Below are 22,786 nucleotides of genomic sequence, written 5' to 3'. Positions count from 1 at the left end.
TATACCTTACATATGAAATGTTACAAACATAACTTACTTTTTTTCTTCTTCGAAGCACTGAATCCAGATGATCTTTTTTCTCTCCAGATATTAGCTGATTGTGACTCTTGTGATCTATTTCTACAGATATAGTGGAGAATGGGCGACTGGCCATTTGTTGCATTTCCACTATCAATTGCTGGGTTGAAACAAATAAGCAATGATGGGTTAAAAAATAAAATGTAATTTTACAGTATGTTTGAAACAGGTATAAAAAAAAAATTAAGTTGAAACTAGTATTAAAAAAAAAAAGTTGAAACACGCTAACCATCTAAGGAGTTAAAACAAGTACATTATAATATAAACTGAGATGTATAATATTGTTAGATTTTAAATTAATTTTTCCACATAATCCTGGTCCTTTTGTATCTATATATATATAGTTCGTCCATCGTGGTTCGATGATGACCACTTTGTCATCCAGGGGGCTGAGGGCTTTGCACTGGGGTTTTATGCCTCCTCATGTGGCTGGTGAGACCTATGTGAGCCCGGAATGTTCGGCCCCACACACTCGGCAGGTTATTCCAGCTGGAGCTAGTGTCGTTTGTCTTGCTTTTCTTTTCTGGCGTTTTTCTTCTGCCTGCGTTGTTCTTTTTTCCTCAGCAACCTGTGCGCCAGTTTTCACAGCGCGACGCCATGATGCTCTGTCATGTGCCTCTGTCTCCCAGGTGCCAGGGTCTATGCTGAACGCCTTCAGAGAAGCTTTGAGGGTGTCCCTGAAGCGCTTTCTTTGCCCACCTTGCGAGCGCTTTCAGCATTTTGTATCTAGACATAAACATTAACCTTTTGGGATATAGGATTCTTAAAAATGAGGAAACCTCATTTATGCTAATAGTTTAACTTTAAAAAAAAATATGTATGCTAACATTTTTGTTGTACTCTTAAAATTTAGAAGCACTTACAACCTGAAAGTAATTTCAAACAAAGGTTGTTGATTAAAGAATGAGATATTTTTGTTCATATATATATATATATATATATATATATATATATATATATATATATATATATAATTAAAATATGAAATTAATATGAGTAAAATATTTTATACAAAAAGTTTTGAATTGAAAAAAAAAGTATTTTTTCTTAAGAAGCATGTGTAAATAATATTTGAAGAAATCAAATTCTAAGGCCTTCAGCCATGGAGCAATATGGATCATCTCAATGAAATGGAAGCCTGGGCATTAGCTATGTTCTGACCAATATCACCCACACAGCAAGTACTCCCTCTCTGCCCAACTGATGTATCCAATGGAACAGTAAGTGCTGATACAGTTTAAAGGCAATGGCATTGCAGTCTCTGTCAGGGTGTATCACTGTGTGCTGCAAACTGCCTAAGGGTTGCCAGCTCCTGATTTCTTTTAGGATTGACTTCCGAAACCTTATCAAGGGTGATAAGCCTCTCCTGTCTGAAGCTACTGGCGCCAGTTACACGCATAAGCCCTTCTCCTGTTAGTGTTAGTTCAGCTGGACCCAATATCTGAGCCACGTTAGGTTCAGCAGTTGGACTAGTTGTCATAGGTTATTTGAGATGCATGCCATTGGAAGCATTTTATAGGTAGTGAAGTGCTTGTATCAATTACCACTTCCAGCAATACATTTTTTTAGTTTTTTGATGAAATATTAACATGAAAAATATAAGTTGTCTGACCTGTCTTCTCCTATAGCTGTCATATTTATGTTTTATTTTCCATAATGCAGCTGCAATCAGGAGCAAAGATAAAAAGCAGCTGAAACAAACAAAAAAATCAATATATACCAAAATTGGCAAAGTTAAAAATCAAATAATCAGAAAAGTAGTTTAAGTATTTTGCTTGTTGATTGATTTGAAAAGGGAATAACCTTGTGTAAATCCATAGCATAAGTTTTTTTTTCGCAGAAACACTAACCAAGAAAATAAATGATAATACATTAATGATTTACATTTTTTGTTTATTTATTTTGTTTATTTATATATGATTTGAATGTTCCTTACACAAAACCTCCACCAAGATGGTGGGGGATATGAGGTTGGGTAGGGTTCAAACCTGGGGCTATCAGAATGACAGTCCAGAGCACATAGCACATGACCAGGTAGCCACACAAATATATTTGCACTAACTTGAAAATAATAATACCCCCCCCCCCAACTAGTTTTCATATTTTTCCCACAGAGGTATCATTCCATGGATAATCATCATAAATTTAAGATAAACTTTTAAACATTAGCATACACATAATGTTTTAACAAATGATAATTTTATCAAATCTATTAGAAAGATTAATTTATTTTAAAAAAAGGTTCTTAAAAAATAGAATACTATCTATTTTACACAACTTTATCATAAAAAGCTAATCAACTAATCAAGAAATAAAGTCATCACAACTAATAGGAATTCTGCTTTATGATACATATTATATATGATTTATTTTTATGTTTAATTGACTTGCTTTGATTTTAAATTTGTTGTGTGCTAAAATAATTTTGAATGGAACAACAGCAACAGGTCACTTATCTATATTGACACATGGAAATACCAACACATGCAATATATAGAAACATCAACCTTACTATACAATGAAAACAAAAATTAAACACAACTATCAGCCAACCAAAGAAAGAACACAAAGGTCAAGGTTAAAAAAAATTACACTAGCAACGCTTTTTTTTTTTTTTTTAAACACTAAAAAAAGAAAAGGTGACAATGGACAGTTCTAGGATCACAAGCTAATGTTAAGTTCTGAGGTCACATAATTAATGAAGCAGTTTTCAGGAAAACATACTAATTAACAGTTTTTAAATCAAAGGAACATGAACATGGTAATTGTTGACAAACAGTTTGCTCTAGTCACATACTAAAGGACAATGCCCAAGGAAAAGGGTTATGGTCACTCTCAAGTTCATAAGTTATCAAGCCAATAATCAGTTCCAAGGACACAAGTGACCTAGTTTCCAGGCCATTGACTAACAAAAAAGTTCACCTGTTCCCAGGACAAATGTTAATAGTTCTTGGATCACATGTTAAAAATGTTCCTAGGTCAAAAGCTATTGTTTAAAATTAATTCATTTTTTTTTATTTTGTAAGGGATGTTATTAAAAATATTATTTTCTTGGTGTATAAATATATATATATTTAGATAAATGATAGTTTTGAAAAATAATATGAAAGATAAACACCTTAACAAAATAAACATTTTAAAACTAATTTGTCCAAAAATACAAGTAAAAAATAATCAAGCAAAGATTTAAGCAAGACTTTATTTTAATCATTATAGTTATTTCTTACTAATAGTTACACCAAAATAGTGGTTTAATTCTTCAGTTATTTATGATCAATGTGGTCCTACCCATCTTTAATTAATTATGGTTAAATTTTAAAGAATTGAACATTGTAAACTATTTATCAAATGATGGAAAAGAAAACTTAAATGTAGGATTCTGTCAGCACTTACCTAAAGAAAATAATAAAAAACCTAAGCAGATTGATTTTTTCAGGCTGAACAAAAGAAATCTGTAAAATAAGGCAAACAATTGAACAAATGGACACATGCAATGGTGTGTTAGTAGAAAGCAAGGATTGAGGGCATTTATCTAGGATTGATTCCATTCTCAATTAGCAAGTTTGAAAGAAATAAAAATACCAGTATTGTTGAAGTTTTATCACATTTAAAAAAATTAAATTAATTTTCTTTGGGCATATAATTGAGTAAAGGACATAATATCAAGAAAAAGGTAATTTAAAAAAATGAATTTAAAATTGTCATGATAATGGATGGGGATGGGTGTTTTTATGACTTCTTTTGAGAAGGATTGCTAAAGACTTGTGTTGGTTTCTCATTATGTCTGTTATTTAAAAAATAGCAATTGCTTGTGTACAGAGTAAAATAAATGAAATGAATCCAAGATAAAGCTTAGTTTATTGCATGGATGGGTTTTTGAAGCCAACTCAAAAGTTTACAGATACAGATACATTTTCCATTTTCTTTACTGGTAAGCAATGTGCGTATGTGTGTGTAGGGGGAGTGTAAAAGGCCACACCCAACTCGAACACACACACACACACACACTTCAGCTTTAAAATGCAACCAATCACCTACATGCAGTAAACTAAGCCATGCCACAATCATGGAAACAATAATGTCACAATCATGGAAATAATAATGCCAAAATGATGGGAAACAAAAAACATGACAAGAAATTAGCAAAACACAACAGTAACTGGGAAGTCAGAGCAATGGGAAATCAGCCTTTGACAAACACATGGAAAAAAAACAAACAACTGTTTGCCAAGCTTGTCATCCCAGAGTATTACCTACCTAAAAAATGTTACAAAAAAGTGAACTAGATCTATTTTTGGAAACTGTGAAAAAGATATCTGAAAAAATATATCCAATAGAGAGTATTATGTTCAGTGATGTACCTTTACTGTAACTGTTTCAGACATAGATCAAGGATGAATAGCTGACAAAGACCAAAGGAAATATGAAATAAAGGCAAATCATAAAATCTGAAAAACAGAGCCAAAATCAAAGGCATCCTTTTTTTTTTTGAAGCCTTAAAGTTGTTTGTACATTCTTTGCTTAAGGAATCGCAGTCAATATACAGTTGTTAAAAAAATTAATTTAAGGATTATTTTACAAATAGGCTCAATAAACAGAAAGATCCCTACAGATCTATTCTGAAATATGCCCTGAAACAGGGTGGGGCTTTAAGATACCAACAGATATTTTAAAATATGCCCTGAAATAGAGTAGGGAGTTAAGCAGATCTATTCTAGATTATGCCCTGGTAGGGATCTAAGCAGATCTATTCTAGATTATGCCCTGAAACAGAGTGAGTCTTAAAGATCACAACAGATCTTTTATAAAAATATGCTATCAAAAAGTGTCAGACTTTCATATCACAACAGGTCTATTTATGAAAACTTTTGTTTTACAGTGAATAATCCATTTAGGTGCATTCTTGGCCATAATTTTATTTGTTTTCTATAGAAGTCTTAATTTGAAAAAAAAATTAAAAAATTTTAAAGGCAGTTACAAGATTCTAAGATGGTCAGTATGAAATAAGTCTACAATTTTACCTGCAACATAAAAGGTGTTTTAAAGTTGAAGACATAGACCAAGAAAGTTGTGTTCTCCTTGCCTCCAAACACATGATTCTTATGTTCAAACTTAGTGCGGAAATATTCACAGGGTTTCATAGAAGTGTATTCTTTTTCCTCTGGAAATGTTTCTGAAACACATTTGTAAACATTAATAATAACAGCCAAGTTATTGTATTGTCATGTATACATAGAATATTTCAATTAACAAAGCTACATAAATGTGTAAAAAATATACTTACTAGATTTATATGTTATGTTTATTAAGGCCCCAGTTGAACAATTTAAAGTAAAGTCAACATCTCTGTCACTCTGAGTCAAGTAAAATAGAAATAAAGTCAGCATTAAATTTATGCTCTAACAATTTCTACTCTAGCATATACTTCACTTCAAAATGTGCATTTATGTGTTTAATGGATTAATTTGAAACGATTTAACTTTGATCAACTTAATATTGATATTGTGTCCCTTCAGTGTATTTTAAGTATTAACAGAGAATAGAACAGAATACAAATACTTATACTCTAAAAAAAAATGCCACCATCCACTTCATACTCTAGCACACAACTTCAACTCTTATATACACTGTGTATCCTATAGTGCCCCAACAGTTCGTTCGACTAAGGGATGTAGAAGAGGAGTGCTTAAATTTTAAAAAAGGTCAACCCTAGATGACATTTTTAAAAAAGCAGAAGATTTATATCAAGTTAATAGAAGTATAAAAAAAAAAATTAAGTATTTCTTAAAGTTATTCAAAATAAACAACATTAACAGAGTCAAGAAATCAATCGTTCATTTGAGTCTAATCCATATTTTGTAAGCACTCAAAAGCAAAAAGAACAAATTTAGGCAGTCAGATTATATTTGTTCAACATTTATACCAGAACACAACACACATTAAACATCTTATCAAGAAAGCCAAATGCCCTTTGATATTAAATACTGCCATCTTTATAATCCTAATCTGGGAAATCAATTATTAATCATGCAAAACAACTGATTAATATTTTTCATACAAAAGAGAAGATAATTATGTGTAAGGCATATCCTGTATTATTCTAGCTGTGCATGTTAATTTAGAAACTTAAACACACTAAGTTATTGGTTTTGCTGGCCAGGCTGCCCAATCCATGCTCTAATGTCACTAGGGAAGAATTTAAGGCTTATAAACACTTTCACAGATTTTGTTCTTGATGTAATTTCATTTCTTTTAGCCACTGTAGTAAAACCATCCTAATGCTTTGCTGGTGTTAACGCCTTAGAAATGATGATAGGATCCAGGCACTTTTCAAAACTGGAAATCAAATTGTAATGAAGCCCATGCAAAAACTCCTGAGCTACTGTTTTGTGGCGTTTTACTTCTCAAGAAATTTTTCCCTTTGCAACATCTCATGTGACTAAAGAAGCCAATCACAGTTTGGACATCTGTAATCACAAGATGCTATAGTACTTTCACCCTTCTTTTCTGGTATGTATGCCATGTGCAATCCAGATGTTTTCTTTATGCTTTCTCTCCATCTGGATCTATCCAGTGCCTCATTTTCCCAACTGTTGGTTTACATTTTGGCTGAGCTACTTTTATTAACAATAATACTTTAAGCATCAACCACTTTAATATTGGGAGGCGTGGTGACTGAGCAGTAAAACGCTTGGCTTCCAAACTGGGGGTACCGGGTTCGAGTCCTGGTGAAGAATGGAATTTTTAATTTCAGGATCTTAGGGCACCTCTGAGTCCACCCAGCTCTAATCTGTACCTGACATTTGTTAGGGAAAAGTAAAGGCATCATGATTCTCTAGAATGAAAACATGCCAACATGCTCAAACTACAACTTCAAAGAACACTATGCACCACAATGGAAAACCAAAGATATACGGATGGTCATTGTGCTGGCCACATGACGCCCTCGTTAACTGTAGGCATATAAACAGATTACCTTACATCAATGCCCTATAGACCTTAAGGTCTGAAAGGGGAACTTTCCTTTTTTTTTTTTAACACTTTAATATTAAATGAGATAACTAAAGAGTTAGAAACACTGAGTATTAGTATATTATAGAAAAAGCTAGAATTTTAGAGTTAATTAATAATATACGTTTTTAGTGCTGGCACTTTGAAAAAAAAAAAGATGTATTTAAGAAATTCATTGAAGCAAAGCACTTACAGACAAAGGTATATTTAAAAAGTTGATTTGAGTGAAATTGATGTCTTCTCTCTTGGACAAGTTGAATGTATACTGAAAATCTGTATTCAATGGATCTGAAAAAAATCAGAACACTGAAATGTAATTAGGATAATACATTACTTTAAAAAAAATCTGAAGTAAACTGATATACGTTGGGATTGATGTTTTTTTTTAATCTATCATGATTTTTTTTTTTCAAAAGTTAAGTTTAATGTTTAAGTTTAAAAATTCACCATGTTATATCTACTATCAGTACAGGAGGGAATAGCTATTTTAATTTCTAGATGTCTTCTTCTTCTTCTTCTAGCCAGCTTTATTTCTGCTGAGCTGTGAGCTCTTTTGCAGACTGTGCCAAGGAAAAAAAGTGTGCTGTTTTCTTCAGCTGTTAAGCACTGCCATACAGGGTGTTGGTTATGTTGGGCTGTAGTGGAAGTAGAGTCTGCCTAAGGTGGATTAGGGAGGGGCATTCAAAGATGATATGGTTTACGGTTTCAAAGGGGTGGGCGCAATGCCTGCAAAGGGGTAGTTGTGTGGAGTTTATTTTGTTCAGGTGGTAATTTAATAGTGGTGTGTGTCCTGTTCTTAGTTGGAAGATTGTAGATTGTTCTTTGCGGGGGAGGAAGTTAATACTGTCCAGTTTGTTAGGCGTAGTCATTTTTCTGTACATGGCTCTGCCTGTGTTTCCTGATGCCCATTGGTTGAGCCACTACTCTTTGTGATTGTTGACTAACATTGACCTTAGGGTGAGGTAGTTAACAGGTCTATCTGGTTGTTCCATAGATGAACCTGCCTTTGATAGCTTATCTGCCTTTTCATTTCCCATGATGCCAATGTGTCCAGGGATCCACTGTAGTGTAATATTGATATTTAATTTTGATATCATCTGGTGGATTATCACAATGAGTGTTGTCAACTCTCTTGGGCTGTTTGAGGTGCTGCTGTTAAGTGCTTGCAGAGTAGATTGGGAGTCTGTAAAGACAACAATATCTGATGGTGGTTGCACTCCTTCATATAATTTGTTTTCCACTGTCTGGAGTGCTATGGTAATTGCCTCAATTTCGGCTTGGAAGTTTGAGCAGTAATCACCACAGGGTGCGCTTATCTCAAAGTGTTTATTTTTAGGGAAGACCAGGAAGGCACCAAGACCAGCATTGATGGTAGCTTTGAAAGCCGATCCGTCTGTATAAATATGGATAGCTGTTTTTTGATAGCTTTTGATTGTTTCAAGCGTGCCTACTTTGAGCTCCAGTGGATTTGATTCTTTTGTTAAGGTGTTATTTAGTAAATGTGTTTTGATGGTTGGTTGTTTGTAGTTTAGTCCGGGTGTAATGTTTGAGAACCTGGTAATTTTTTCTCTGTTATTGGGTAGGTGGTGTTTTAGGGCTAGTTCGTCAGTAAGTTGGATCAGAGTCCTTTGCTTTTTTTGGTTATTTTTCCTATTTCTCTGTGTTAGTAATTTATTTGGATGATCGTCCTCCAACCTTCTGTATCTCTCAATAGCTTCTAATGCTGCTCTGTTGCGCCTTAACTTAAGAGGTTCAATATTGGAGTCTATTTCACAGGCTGCTGTGGGAGTAGTTCTCATACCTAAACTAATTAACCGCAAGGCTTGGTTTTGGATTGTATCTAATGATGATTGATAGGTTTTGTTGGCAGCTACTTGTATGGAGAGACAGTTATCCATTACAGATCTGACATATCCAGTGTATAACTGTCTTAAGGTTTTCTTTTCAGCTCCCCAGGATGTTCCTGCTAGGTGTTTTATTATGTTTAATCTTTGTGATGCCTTTTCTTTTAAATCTGCCATAAAGTGTTTAAGAGACAGTCTTTGGTCTAGTTTTACACCAAGATATGTTGGATTTTCTTCTTTATTTATTGGCTGAGAGTCTATTTTTTTCTTTTTGCTGTTTTGTTGCTGTGGCTAAAGATTGAATAAACTGACTTTTCTTTGTTTATTTCCATTTTCCATAATTTTGAATATGTGGAGATAGTTGTGAGGGCTCTATTTAGTTTGGATCTAGTCAGCATTGGATATTTCTCTGTAGTCCAAATTAAAAGGTCGTCTGCATAAAGTGCCTTATTGACCGAAATGAGGTCCGGGAGGTCATTCATGAAGATTAGAAAGAGAGTGCAGCTAAGGGCTGAACCTTGTGGTAGTCCTTCTTCCAAACTTTTTTTACTAGAGATGGCACCTTCGAATCGGGTTTGGATGGCTCTGTTTTTTAAGAATGCCCTGATCCAGCTGTACATTTTTCCATGGATACCCATTTTTTTCATCTTCAAAAATAGACCTTTTCTCCACACTCTATCATAGGCTTGCTGCAAATCTATAAATACTGCTGTAGTGTGCTTGTTTTCATGAAACCCTTCTACTGTGTCCTGGATAAAACGAAAGAGGTGGTCTTCTGTTCTACTTGCTTTCCTGAAGCCAGCTTGTGCATTGTGGAGTGAGCAAGTACTTTCTAGCCACCAATAAAGTCGGTTATTGATCATTTTTTCTGCCATTTTGCCAATGTTGGATGTTAGAGATATTGGTCTATAACTTTTTGGGTCTCCAGATGGTTTATTTTTCTTTAAAATGGGTATTATGTTTGCGGTTCTCCATTCCTGTGGTTTGTCTCCAGTTTTCCATGTATGGTTGATAAAGTTAAGTATACAGTTTTGGGCCTGTGGTCCTAGTCCCCGAATCATTTCATTTGTTATTTTATCGGGTCCAGGGGATTTTCTTGACTTGAGGCTCTTTAGGGCAGTATTGAGCTCATGTAGAGTGAAGGGAGTGTCAAAGATCTGACAGTTGACTGTTGGAGCTTTTTCTTCTTTCTTTAAGATATTACTGAAGGCCTGGTCCAGTTGTTTTCTTGGCTTTGACTTGTTAATGCTGGCAAAATATTTATTGAAGGTTTCAGCCTTTTTAAGGTTTTCTGTTATTATGTCGTCAGTGCCTTTTATAGGTTGGGGGTTTGTTATTTGTTTCTTTCCTGCTAGCCGGTGCAGAAGGGTTCAGGCCTTTCGACCATCCTTGTTTAGATCTAGTTGTTCGCATGTTGTGGTCCACTTTTTCTTTTTTTCTGTTTTAATTTTGTATCTTATAAGCCCTGTCAATTTGTTGTAAGTTGTCTTGTTCTCTCTAGTAGGGTTTTTTTCTATAGTCTTCCTGGCCATGTTTCTTTCTTTTACTAATTTATCTAATTCAGGTGTCCAAAAAGGTTTGTATTTCTTAACTTGGCTTCGAGGGATGTATTTTTTTGCTGCTTGTAAGATGTTGGAGACTATAGTTGTGTAGGTTGAATTGACGTCTGTCTCAATTATGCTTGATAGTCTTGTGTCTGTTTCTTGTGAAAAAGCTGCCCAGTTAGCTTTTTTATAGTTCCATCTAGTTGTTTTGTTGGATTGGTATCTACCTGGCATTCCAATATTGAGGAGTATAGGCCTGTGGTCACTACCTATGTCTTCAAGTACTGTTATTTTATAAGAGTCTGTAATGTCTGTAGAGATAAAAGTTAGGTCAGGTCTGCTAGTTGTTTTGTGTGTTCTGTGGAGGAAAGTTGGAGGTGTAGTTTTGTTTTGCAGAAGGTGTAGGTTAGAGGCATTTGTTACATCCTCTATTTCTTTCCACGCTTGTTGTAGTGTGGGTAGCCTAGGGAAGGTGTGTGTGCATTGAAGTCGCCAGCTATTATTGTCCTTGTGTAGTGTGGTAGTTGTATGTCTATTTCTGCTGTTGATGATGGTGGGCAATAGTAGTTTTTGATGGTGTACTTTGTTCCTCCTCTCCAAAGAAGTATTTCCTGCGTGTTGATGTCTGTATTGTTCTGTATTTGTTTTACTGTGGCTTGTGTGTCGTTTCTTATGAGGGTCATAATTCCCTGGCATTTGGTGCAAAGGCATCTGTACTGTGTGTAGCCTGTGATGTTTATTTTCTTGGGCAGTAGTGTTTCTTGCAATAGCGCTATGTGTATATCATACTTCACTTAGTGAAATGCAAGTGGAAAGGCAGTGGGGTTATTTATTTCTCTTGGTCATTTCCAAGCCCTGATACCCACACGGGGGAGCATCGCCACAGAGTGGAGGTTTGGAGTCGGAGTTTTCCTTCTCCTAGATGGGTTGCGTTATTTAGGCTGACGTGCCCCATCAACACGAAGCTAAACTGGTTTCTAGATGTAACTATGGTAAAAAAAACATTACTTTTATGAAAATTTTAACATCTTATTCTTCAAAACTTTTTTTTAGACACTTTACATTATAAGGACAAAATACTTACAATAACAAGTGCCTCCATCTTTTGGGTTGCCAGAATACTTATTGCTGTCATCACACCTAAAAGAGCAATACATCATTCTTATTCTTTCTTTCCGATGGCAACCAAAATGAACAGAGTGTTTATATATACCATAATTTTAAATCTCATGTCAAATATTATCTAAATATTATCTCAATACATATGCAGTTCAATTGTCAACTAATATTTTCAACTTTAAATCTAGATATATATGCAATCTTAGTGACAAATACATTTGTCCTTAATGGTCTTGCAGATAGAAACCTTCGGTGTTAACATTTATTTTTTCTACTTACTTTTCACAATTTTTCCCAGTAACACCACGAGTCCTACAGAAACATTCTCCACTACTTGGGTTACATGTATCAGCTTGACCATTACAGGAGCATGCTGAAAACAAAAGTGCTGTTTAAGTCACATTTAATCTTTAAACAGAAGTGTGGCCTCGGAACGAGACAGCTGGAGGTCACTCACAAAGGCGGTGGGCTAAACATTTGAGACCAAAAGAGAATCCGCTGCTGAGGACAGACGCAGACGGCGAAAAGAAAATCTTAATCAACCACTAGTGGACAATGGTTATGTTTGCCCTGTATGTGGCAAAATATGTAGGTCACAGCTGGGGCTGCATAGCCACGGGAAATACTGCATTCCTCATTAATCTTTGGACTCTTTGTAACGTTTCCCTCCATGCAGGCTCTCTGCAAACTGCACCAGAGGACACCACAAACCTAAAGAACCTCATAACTCAGGGCTCCAAAGTAACAGCAACAGTTTAATTTCAAATACGTCACACCCAAGCTGTACAACTGGCAACAACATTAACACTGACTATACAAAAACATTGCCTCTGTTCCGGACTGACTTCACAGACCGTGCTGGTTCTGTCTTCGCCCTCGTACTGGTCACATTGCGAGGTAACGTGAAGCGAACTTAATTCTGAATGTCGCTTGATTACATTTGCCGTGACTTGCATGCGTAATATTTACAACACAGGTCCTTGCTGAACCGGCATGTACTGTCACTCGTTGCGGTTGACCGCTCGTCTAGCACTGGCGTGGGGCAATTTGCATAGTCTAAAAACACACACAGCAACACCCCCATCAGTGTCACCCCCAGGTTTATGTGTGTCGTCTGGGAAAATGGTAAATTGACCACAGCGACCAAAATCGTAGTCTACAACGCCTGTGTTGTGAGCACTCTCCCAAGGCTAACATATAGAGATGTCTGCAAGCAAGACATGAGAGCCACAGGCATCAGCGAAAGTATGTGGAAAACATAGCCAAAGACCGGAGTGCATGGAGACAGAGGGAAAAAAGAAAGCTGCCCTGTCCGCTAGCCCTGAATCAGAGGCATACACATGTACAAATTGTGGCAAAGTCTGCCGTTCTAGAATTGGCTTGATTAGCCACACCAGATTCTGCCCCGTCTCAAGATTAAGCCAAAACCAGTGACTCATTTGGGCGCATCCATTGCCTTTCGAGACAAAAGGAGCCATACATATGTGTGTGGAAGAAAGGAGAAGAGCAGACTTTTAACTATATCATTTCAGTAAAATTTGTCTTTTATTTTCACTTGATGGCATTAAGAAGTGAATTTGACCATTATCAAAATATATATTCTTTGTCTAGGTCACAGCAGATAAGAAAAAAAGAATTTCATAGACAACAGTGTTTCTGTTTGGCAATAAGGGAATTATTGCCAAGAATGGATACTACAGAAGTTATGAGGATCAACAACAGTCAAGAAAACCCAATCATGCTACAGGGAGAGAATATCCTTGATACGGACCACTTCACATATCTGGGAAGTAGAGTTGGTAAAGATGGCGGAGCTGATGATGATATACTAATTCAGATCAATAAAGCTAGGTTTGCCTTTTCAACTCTTCAAACTAGCTGGTGCTCTAAGGCATTATCTCTACACAACAAGATACGAATCTATAATACAAACGTTAAGTCTGTCCTTCTATACGGTTCAGAAACTTGGTGAGTCACTAAAACAAAAATGGAAAAGCTCCAGACATTTGTTAACAGATGCCTACATCGGATATTAGGAATTAGGTGGCCAGAAAAGATATCTACTATTGATTTGTGGGAGAGAACTAGACCAAAGCCCATAGCCCAAGACATCACAAAACGAAAATGGAGCTGGATAGGACACACCCTGTGAAAACCAGCTACCAATGTTGCAAGGCAGGCACTTGACTGGAACCCACAAGGAAAGAGGAAAGTGGGCAGACTCAAGTAACCCTGGAAGAGGTCAGTCATCAGTGAAGCCGAGGGTACTGGAATGACATGGGAGCAGAAGAAGAAAGCTGCTCAGAACCGAGTTCGGTGGAGAGGTGTGGTTGCAGCCCTATGCTAGGAGTGCACGGGATTAAGGAGGATGGATACTACACTTATTACATTAGTTATATATTATTTAAGGTGTTTACTAACCCTCTCCACACTGTTTGGATAGCTGGAAGCCCCCTCCATGACAACATGTGGCATTGATGTTGCTGTTTGGTATCTGAATTTTGTTTGGTATCAGTGCTAATTTTTGATGAAATTAAATTTTTCTGTGTTATCTAAAATGTTCACTATCGAAGGCATTCACTAGCTGAGCGTCCACTTTTTATGATATTGTGCTACTTTATAGCTATTTCAGTGTTGATGAGCGGTCCTACATTATGTTTTAGTGTGTTTATTACAGGACAGGACTGAGATGTTTAGAATATGAGGTCATACTTACCAGAACACTGGCCTCCATTTTTAGCATCTCCATAGAAACCATTGCTACATTCTTCACACTCATCACCTGATCAATGAATAAATGACTTAAAAACATGATCAAAAAGTCTACTTGCTTAGTCAAAGATAATTACCAAATTACATGACTGTATCAATTATAAGTCTATAACTTGTATAATTCATATTTCATAACCAAATCACTTAACTCATCAGTTTTAAGTTCATAAGAAATCTCAATTACCTGTAGTGTTTCCTAGACACTCTTTGCAGATATTAGTACCATTAACACACTTGGAGTGACCATTGCACTGACACACTGTTTAAAAACAAAAATATTTCATAGATATATGTCTCCAAATCAACAATTAATTAAGTTCCTAAGAACCTTGCGAAATATTAATAATTTTATACGAAAGGAAAAAGTAAAGAAATTTTAAATTCTTTATCAACCAAAGCAATTTAATAAGTATTCTTTGAAATAAAGAAAAATATGCAAAACGCAAGTAAAAATAAAGCAATTCAAAATATTTTAGAAAATAAATAAGTGTGTTACATTTTTTAAACTATGAACTGAATATAAATAATCTTAAAGGTTTTGAGACATACATGGACACTTGAGGAATGACCATCTCTCTGCTGCTGGACAGGAAGCTGGAATGACAGGACCAGTGGCACCTCCATCCATGCACTTGCCAGTGCCAGTCTCAGTTTCATCATTACACCAACCACACTGTGGCTTGCTCTGGCACTCTGCGCATGTCTTCTGCTGACTACAGACCATTGCTAAACATACAATACAGATAATTTAACAACTACAATGATAATGTTACTTAAAAACTAGTACCAATCTTTAAAATCTCTTATATTATACCAGCAACCAGCATATTCAAAGATACTAAGGATGAAAAAGCCTAACCAGATAAATAAAATTTGAAAGATATTAAAGAAAATAACTTAAAAAATGAATACAAAAAGAAAAACCTTATATTTTACACTCTGTATTTGATAACTAGCCACATTTACCAGAAAGGATCAAGCAACAGCTTCACATTTAATGAGTTTCACGTGGTCTTATACATTCCCAGAGGTAAGAAGATACTAAATATGGCCAAATATTTACTAAAAAGAGGTTATGTGGCCAGTAAAAGTGATTTGTAGAGCAACTTTTATCACTAAAAGATAAGGATATACATGGTTTTATGTTTGCCACACACAGTACCTAGTTATAGTACCTAGTCATAAGTAATATAAATCTAGAAGCTTAACTGACAATCAATAGTAGTCAGTAATAATAGTAGAATCTTGTATCTAGTTTTTGTGAATTTCCCTAGTGTTTTCACAGTGATACAAAACGTTTGTATACAAAGCTTCAACATTTTAATTAGATGTCCAAGTCAGGTGCACCAGAGTTTAAATGGTCAGTGGTACTACATCAGTTAGTGTATGTTAATGAAAACTCACCTTGACATTCCATATTTTTAGTTGTCCAGTCCATACACTGGGCATAATGAAACGCCACAACATAGGCATTGGTTTCCACACACTTCGCCGTGTTGCTGCACCACATACATGAGTTACTTGTACAGTTCTGACAATGGCTGTGTTCACTACAAGGTTTTTGAGGGCAGCCTGTTGCTGGAATTAACACACACACAAAAATGGTGAATGTACTTGATAGTGTAGCAGGATTTGATAGTCTACAGTTTTTGAAGAATAGTGTTTAAAACTGTGTCTGCAAAGGTGTTATCAATTGTATGAAAATGTGCGCAGCAAGGCCTGTGAAGTTGTTTGCAGAGTCATTTCGGCATTTGTGTTTGTAAGTTTATGTGAAGTTGTGTCATAAGTGTTATGACATGATTAGGAAGTAGTTAGGAATTAGTTATTTGTTTCGGGAATAGGGTAAAGTTTTAATTAGCGACAAGTGACGTGACAGATCTTTTAAAAAGGAGAACGCTCTAAACGACGCTAGAAGGAGGACGCTTATTGTAAAGTAGTAGACTTGAGTACGACATTATTGACATCGGACGATTCCCTTTTGAGTATTAAACATATTGTTAGAACAACATATCAGCGTCGACTACATATTTGATTGTTTCGGCCTTTCGCCGGTGTTACTGAAGTGTTGAGTCCAGCGTTACCTACAGTTAGATCTACACTAGACAGATTGTCAAGAATCAACACCGCGCAGAGGTCTTAACAACGTGGCGACCCCAGACTCGGAGCTCACTGGCAGCAACATTCAGAAGGATAGAAGCCCTCTGTTAGGAGGAGGCAGAAGTTACGTCATCGGCCTAGTCTGCAGCTAGACCCTGATTATACAGCCACGTCGGCGAAGGAAAGCCAGTGAGATCCTGGACTCGTAGACCTAGGAGGTAACGAAATATAGATCTAGATCTACATTTGTAATTTGTAAACGCCCATACGTTGGGGCATCGTATTGAAGCCTGTAGTTCGGTATCGAGAAGGCTACAGTTTTGCTGAAGGGAAGAAAACCGTCCTGTCGAAGCCGTACTGAAGAGATATCGCCTGCCCGGCATCTTGAGAACGAACGTGAAGGTCACCTCTGCAAGGCCAAGATCGACCGTTGAGGTCACGCCCGCCAAAGAACTTTTGACGTAGGAGCCATCTTACTGCCTACGGCACGGAAGTACAGTAGTGCTAATTTGATCTACGTCTCGGCTGAATCGGTGCTACACGTCAGATAGCCAGATAGCCGTTATTCTAGCACTGGACTTTGACTTTGTCGCTGTGTCAACTGTTGGACCGTTCCAGTTTCACTTTGGACAGACGACCACCTGGAACCACCGTACCTGCCTTGGAACCAGCAACCGGAACCAGACTCTACGTCACCGACGAACCGGAGCCAGACGACAGATCACCGTGAACCAGAACCAGACGCCGTACCACCGAAGAACCGGAGCCGTTGCAGACCAGCACCGAAGGACCTTGGAGAGCCGAAACGTTCGCTGTCCTTATCTCACCGCTAGAGAAGACATCGCCGTGAACCTTGCCGCCTGGACAGACAGTAGCGTAGGAAGAGTGGACCCGAGACTGACTGTGGAGTTATCGCAGCTTCTTAGACAGATAAGTCAAGTGTTATTTAACTACTTTCTCCTTAGATTAATTAGAGTCTGTAGGGAAGTGACCACTCGCTAGATTATCACTACCAGGTTAAATCGTGGTGGATTGGGGATATCCTTAAAATTAGGTGTAATCTAGCAAGAGGTCCAGATATACGTTTAGCTGGTAATTCGTCCTGTATGTGAATGTGAATCATTTAGTTAAGTTTTTTTGAGTAACGTCATGTATTAATTGTTTGCAATACTCCTGTCTTAAGTCTTACTGTCAGACGAAAGTCTCATTCATTAGAACTAGATCTATAGTTTGGTGTTTATCGTATTTAGGTTAATTTTCATAGTTTAGTTGTATGAGTAAGTTATATACACTCCTGGCTGTGAAAGCAGGTAAGAAGTAACTAAGATCTAGCGTAATCTAGACTAGATCTGGGGAACAATCGAGGTGAAGCCTGATTGCCCATTTGTAAATTTTAGTAGTTGTAAATAGACAGGTTGGTCTATTTACCGGCGACTCGTGTGAGTAACACGTAGTCGGCTGAGTGTGCGTGTGTCGCACAGCGTATTCAGGCGGGTCAGAGTGTAGCCTACACACTGGTACCAAGGATACTAAGTGTATCTTGGAAAGTACAGAAGTTATTATAAGTCGGATTTGGTAGTCTAGACGCCGAGGGTAGAGTGGCGAATTTAATTTATTTGAATCAAGAGGTATTAGGTAGCCGCGGAGCGAGGTTACGCTCAAAAGGTAATTTGATTTATAGAACATAGGTAATAGAAGCTATTAGGCCTGTGTGTAAGATAATTTAAAAAAAAAAAAAAGCGAGGTAAAGTAACAAAGGTAATATGGCAACTACTTCAGGTTACGACCTGGAAGAATTTAGAAAAAAACTAATTCATGAAGCTAAGACAGAACTAGAACTGCGCGGCAAAGAACTAACTGCCTATGTACAGCAGATGGTGGCGGCAGAAGCAGAACGCTTGGAGAGAGAGAAAGCTAGAGGCAGAGAAAAAGAAAAAGAAGAAGCAGATCGCATAGAGCGGGAAAAGGTTAGAGAGACAGAAAAGTTGGAGAGGGAAAAGGTTAGAGAGACAGAAAAGTTGGAGAGGGAAAAGGTTAGAGAGGCAGAAAAGTTGGAGAGGGAAAAGGTTAGAGAGGCGGAACGTGTAGAGAGGGAGAAAAAAGAAGAGGCGGAACGCATCGAGAGGGAGAAAAAAGAAGAGGCGGACAGAAAAGTGAGAATTCAAGTAGAACAGATGAGGATAGAGGCTGGTATAAGCGTGCCCACCGAAGGAAACAGCAACAATAGCGCCAACATAGAAAGCCATAGTAGCGCCGCATGGACGAAGAAGAAAATCCAACCTTTTGCGGAAGACAAGGACGACATCGGCGACTATCTGAAACGCTTTGAAATTAAACTTGCAAAGTTTAATGTTCAGGAGAAGGAGTGGTCCGAAATCTTGTTGGACTTCGTACATGGGAAAGCCCTCACGATTTGCCAAAACCACGACCACTCCATGCAAAACAGCTATCAGGTGCTAAAGAAGGAACTGCTAAACGCATACGGGCACAACGCGGAAACATTCCGAAAGAAGTATTACGAAAACACTCCATCCAGCCAAGTTGATCCGCAGACAACCATCAACTCAGAGAAAGACTTCTTCACTAAATGGCTCGCATTCGAGAATGTAGAGAACACCTACGAGGGGTTGAAGAACTTCATTCTGATTGATAACTTTATCAATAAGTGCGACCCTCAGCTACAGTCCTTTGTAAAAGAAAGAAACCCGAAGGTAATTGAAGACTTGGTAGAAATTATTAGGATCTTTAAGAATGCTTACCCAAACAACCCACTTTCAGTTAGCGACCACAAAAAAGTTATTGACCTGGTAAATTATGTAAAGAGAAATGATGTTAGTGATAGGGATTATTGTAGGAGAAATGATAGGTCCAGGGAACGTGGGAACAATGGTCGGGATAGTTATGATGGCATAAAGGATAGATCCTGGGAAAATGAAAACAAGGGCAGGGAAAGTTATGATAGGAGAATAGATAGACCTAAAGCGGATGATAGAAACTTTAGGGATGTTACATGTTTTAACTGTCAGGAAAAGGGACACATGGCATACCAGTGTAAGAAACATAGAGGGAATGGAGCTGGCAATAGAAATGCACAGGGTAATAGTGGCACTAGTGATAGGAGAGGTAATCGAGAAAACCGTAGACAAGAGAGGGATAATCGGCCACCGGATAGGGTTAATTTTGTAAGGAGCATCCAAGACAGGGATCGTGATAGTGGACATGGTGAACCAGATGAAGAAATTAATTACGTTGATTGTGGGGAAGATAGGTTTAAACTATATCCAGGCATGATAAATAATAAACAGGTAAATGTGATCCGGGACACAGCTAGCAGTACACTCGCAGTTCGAGGGGGATTAGTGAAATCTAAGGATTATTTAGGCTATACCAAATCAGTCAGGTTGGCAGACGGCGCAGTTAAGAGATTCGAAGCGTGCAAAGTGTTCCTTCGATCTCCATTATACACAGGGTATTGCGAAGGGGTAGCCATGCCGAGGTTATCTAGAGATGTTTTACTTGGAAATGTAGCAGGTGTCAGCGCCGCTTCTGACAAACAGGTTAGAAGTTGGAAAAGCAGGTATGGCAACATGAGGCGAAATAAACCTAGAAATGACAGAATTTGTTTTAACTGCCATAAACATGGGCACATCGCTAAAGACTGTTGGAGTAGGGCAGAACAGTCTGAGCAGAAGATTGCGAGTTCGGATAGGAGGCGCAGGTCTGTATCCGGTAGTGATGATAGAAGAGATGACTGTGGTAGCGGTAATCGCAAGTCATACCGAGGTAGAAGGCCACAAGCGGGCTATAGTGGTGTAAGAAGAGATGTTAACTCCAGTTGGAGAGAACAAATGTATGAGTCGTGTAGATAGCCTGTGAAACATAGCACTATGAGACTGTAGTGTGTAAATAAGTTGGATTTTATTTAATTGCTTATTCTTAATTAATTGACTTAACTAGTAGTCATAACGAGATGGGTATTAGGTTGTTTAATGTATCTTTGAATAGTATATTTATGTTATAATATACATGTAATTTGGTTATCATTAGATTGACTCATGTTAATTGTGTAATTTCGGGTAGTATGTATGCATTGCATGTATGTGTGTATGAATAGAAAGGGCATTTATAAGGCGACGATGGAGTTACATCAAGGAAAAGTAAGTTTTATAATTTATTCTTTGTATTTGATCATGATCATACATCAGTAAAGCGTTAGGTCGTGTGGGGACAAGTAAGTGGAGAGAGGAAATAAAATACACTTGTAGATGCCCGAAAGAACGTTAGGTGTATAGTGGGAGAACGAGCATTGATAAATGTCAATTTGTCATACTAGGTAAATTGTCTGTCCTGACGTGTGAGGGAAAGCGGTGTAACCTCTGGAACGTAATGTGATGAAGTATAGATAGACACACCTGTAGTGTCAGCGCAAACGAACGATGTCTGCGGTCACCTATGGCACATCACAGTGGACAGTATCAGTTAGTGACACTGGAGGGAAATATGTGTTCAGAGGAACTTGATTGTGGACACAGAAAGAGAAGTTGAAATCGCAATCAAGACTCAAGTTGTGTTGTCTTTTATGTTTCCCTACATTTTGGCCCTTGCACATTGTAAGACTAAGACAGTAGATTAAAAAATTGACAGGCAATTTTTTTTAGCGGGAGGGGGAGGAGTTGTTATGACATGATTAGGAAGTAGTTAGGAATTAGTTATTTGTTTCGGGAATAGGGTAAAGTTTTAATTAGCGACAAGTGACGTGACAGATCTTTTAAAAAGGAGAACGCTCTAAACGACGCTAGAAGGAGGACGCTTATTGTAAAGTAGTAGACTTGAGTACGACATTATTGACATCGGACGATTCCCTTTTGAGTATTAAACATATTGTTAGAACAACATATCAGCGTCGACTACATATTTGATTGTTTCGGCCTTTCGCCGGTGTTACTGAAGGCTGAATATCGGTAAATGTAGGCTAATTTGAATTAGAAAGGTTAGTGGAGTCATGTTATGACATGCTACTTGTACAGTTCTGACAATGGCTGTGTTCACTACAAGGTTTTTGAGGGCAGCCTGTTGCTGGAATTAACACACACACAAAAATGGTGAATGTACTTGATAGTGTAGCAGGATTTGATAGTCTACAGTTTTTGAAGAATAGTGTTTAAAACTGTGTCTGCAAAGGTGTTATCAATTGCATGAAAAAGTGCAGCAAGGCCTGTGAAGTTGTTTGCAGAGTCATTTCAGCATTTGTGTTTGTAAGTTTATGTGAAGTTGTGTCATAAGTTATGAGACATTGTATTTATACTGAACATCTGTAAATGTAGGCTAATTTGAATTAGAAAGGTTAGTGGAGTCATGTTATGACATGCTACTTGTACAGTTCTGACAATGGCTGTGTTCACTACAAGGTTTTTGAGGGCAGCCTGTTGCTGGAATTAACACACACACACAAATGGTGAATGTACTTGATAGTGTAGCAGGATTTGATAGTCTACAGTTTTTGAAGAATAGTGTTTAAAACTGTGTCTGCAAAGGTGTTATCAATTGCATGAAAAAGTGCAGCAAGGCCTGTGAAGTTGTTTGCAGAGTAATTTCAGCATTTGTGTTTGTAAGTTTATGTGAAGTTGTGTCATAAGTTATGAGACATTGTATTTATACTGAATATCAGTAAATGAAAGGTATGTGGAGTCATGTTATGACATGTTAAGTCATTTTTTGTAGTCAAGTTTTTCAATACAATGGTAATGCATGTCATCTAGAAGTCAGATGTATGGTGACAATTGGCTGAAACATTAAAGAGAGATGATTGAGGAGGAAACAAAGGAAGAAAATGAGCTGGAAGGACAAGTGAGTGGCTCAAATTAGTTAAGTTTTACAGGTAGAAATTTAAGAAATGAGCTTTACAAAGCATTTAGTATTTCTGAAAAAAAGTAATCATAAAAATAGAAGCACAATAAGTAAAATAGATTTTTTTTCTATTTTAAGCAAAGAATGATTCATCTTATTTCATTCAGTTTTTTAAGGGTAAAAATGATAATAAATGTACATACTGCCATTTCCTGGAACACAAACATTATTTTGCCAGCTACAAGCAGTGTTGATAGCACAACTATTACATGAAGAGTAAATGCTACATGTGTCTTTTTCTGTACAGTTGCTAGGACCCTGGATCAAAAACAACAAAACTCAAAACATATTGACTAGACGGATCTCAATAATATTAATTAAAACGTATATACTGAGCATAGGTTAAAAGAAAAGATGCTACAATAATCGTTCAGTGCTGATTATAGTTCAAACTGAGAAACTCAAAAACTTTTT

General features: G+C 37.1%; 2 protein-coding genes across 6 annotated transcripts in view; one reads left to right on the top strand and one right to left on the bottom strand.

The window, feature by feature from the left end:
- The window catches only part of LOC106062046 (attractin-like protein 1), a 49,732-nt gene that overhangs the window by 4,754 nt on the left and 22,192 nt on the right, over window positions 1–22,786 (bottom strand). The window contains exons 14-26 of one of the 2 annotated variants that reach the window (XM_056018488.1): window positions 22,516–22,630; window positions 15,773–15,946; window positions 14,918–15,094; window positions 14,553–14,627; window positions 14,313–14,378; window positions 11,876–11,969; window positions 11,562–11,617; window positions 7,283–7,377; window positions 5,363–5,432; window positions 5,100–5,251; window positions 4,336–4,394; window positions 1,691–1,769; window positions 38–178 (exon numbers count right to left, since the gene is read on the bottom strand). In XM_056018488.1, coding sequence (XP_055874463.1) covers window positions 38–178; window positions 1,691–1,769; window positions 4,336–4,394; window positions 5,100–5,251; window positions 5,363–5,432; window positions 7,283–7,377; window positions 11,562–11,617; window positions 11,876–11,969; window positions 14,313–14,378; window positions 14,553–14,627; window positions 14,918–15,094; window positions 15,773–15,946; window positions 22,516–22,630 — 1,353 coding nt within the window. Of the gene's footprint in view, window positions 1–37; window positions 179–1,690; window positions 1,770–3,471; window positions 3,531–4,335; window positions 4,395–5,099; window positions 5,252–5,362; window positions 5,433–7,282; window positions 7,378–11,561; window positions 11,618–11,875; window positions 11,970–14,312; window positions 14,379–14,552; window positions 14,628–14,917; window positions 15,095–15,772; window positions 15,947–22,515; window positions 22,631–22,786 lie in introns of both variants that reach the window. The other variant, XM_056018489.1, reaches the window with a different exon arrangement.
- LOC129924253 (uncharacterized) lies at window positions 16,138–21,360 on the top strand. Of its 4 annotated transcripts, none has more exons than XM_056018494.1 (2): window positions 16,138–18,432; window positions 18,532–21,360. In XM_056018494.1, exons 1-2 carry the CDS (start codon window positions 18,229–18,231, stop codon window positions 20,332–20,334), a joined length of 2,007 nt encoding a protein of 668 aa, XP_055874469.1. In that variant the 5' UTR covers window positions 16,138–18,228; the 3' UTR covers window positions 20,335–21,360. The 4 variants fall into 4 exon arrangements, with proteins under 4 accessions (XP_055874469.1, XP_055874468.1, XP_055874467.1 ...); XM_056018493.1 differs by having other exon boundaries at window positions 18,499–21,360; XM_056018492.1 differs by having other exon boundaries at window positions 16,139–18,465.

The sequence above is a fragment of the Biomphalaria glabrata genome, chromosome 1 (genome assembly GCF_947242115.1).
Source record: "Biomphalaria glabrata chromosome 1, xgBioGlab47.1, whole genome shotgun sequence".
Classification (NCBI taxonomy): Eukaryota; Metazoa; Mollusca; class Gastropoda; family Planorbidae; genus Biomphalaria; species Biomphalaria glabrata.
Note: the sequence above shows the minus strand (reverse complement) of the source record. Positions and strands in the feature narration are given on the sequence as shown.

Excerpts from the sequence above, each read along its gene's own strand:
- LOC129924253 (XM_056018491.1), top strand. The coding sequence starts at position 18,229 with ATGGCAACTACTTCAGGTTACGACCTGGAAGAATTTAGAAAAAAACTA. Across the intron at positions 18,466-18,498 it reads AAAAGTTGGAGAGGGAAAAG|GTTAGAGAGGCAGAAAAGTT; the intron begins GTTAGAGAGACA and ends GAGAGGGAAAAG.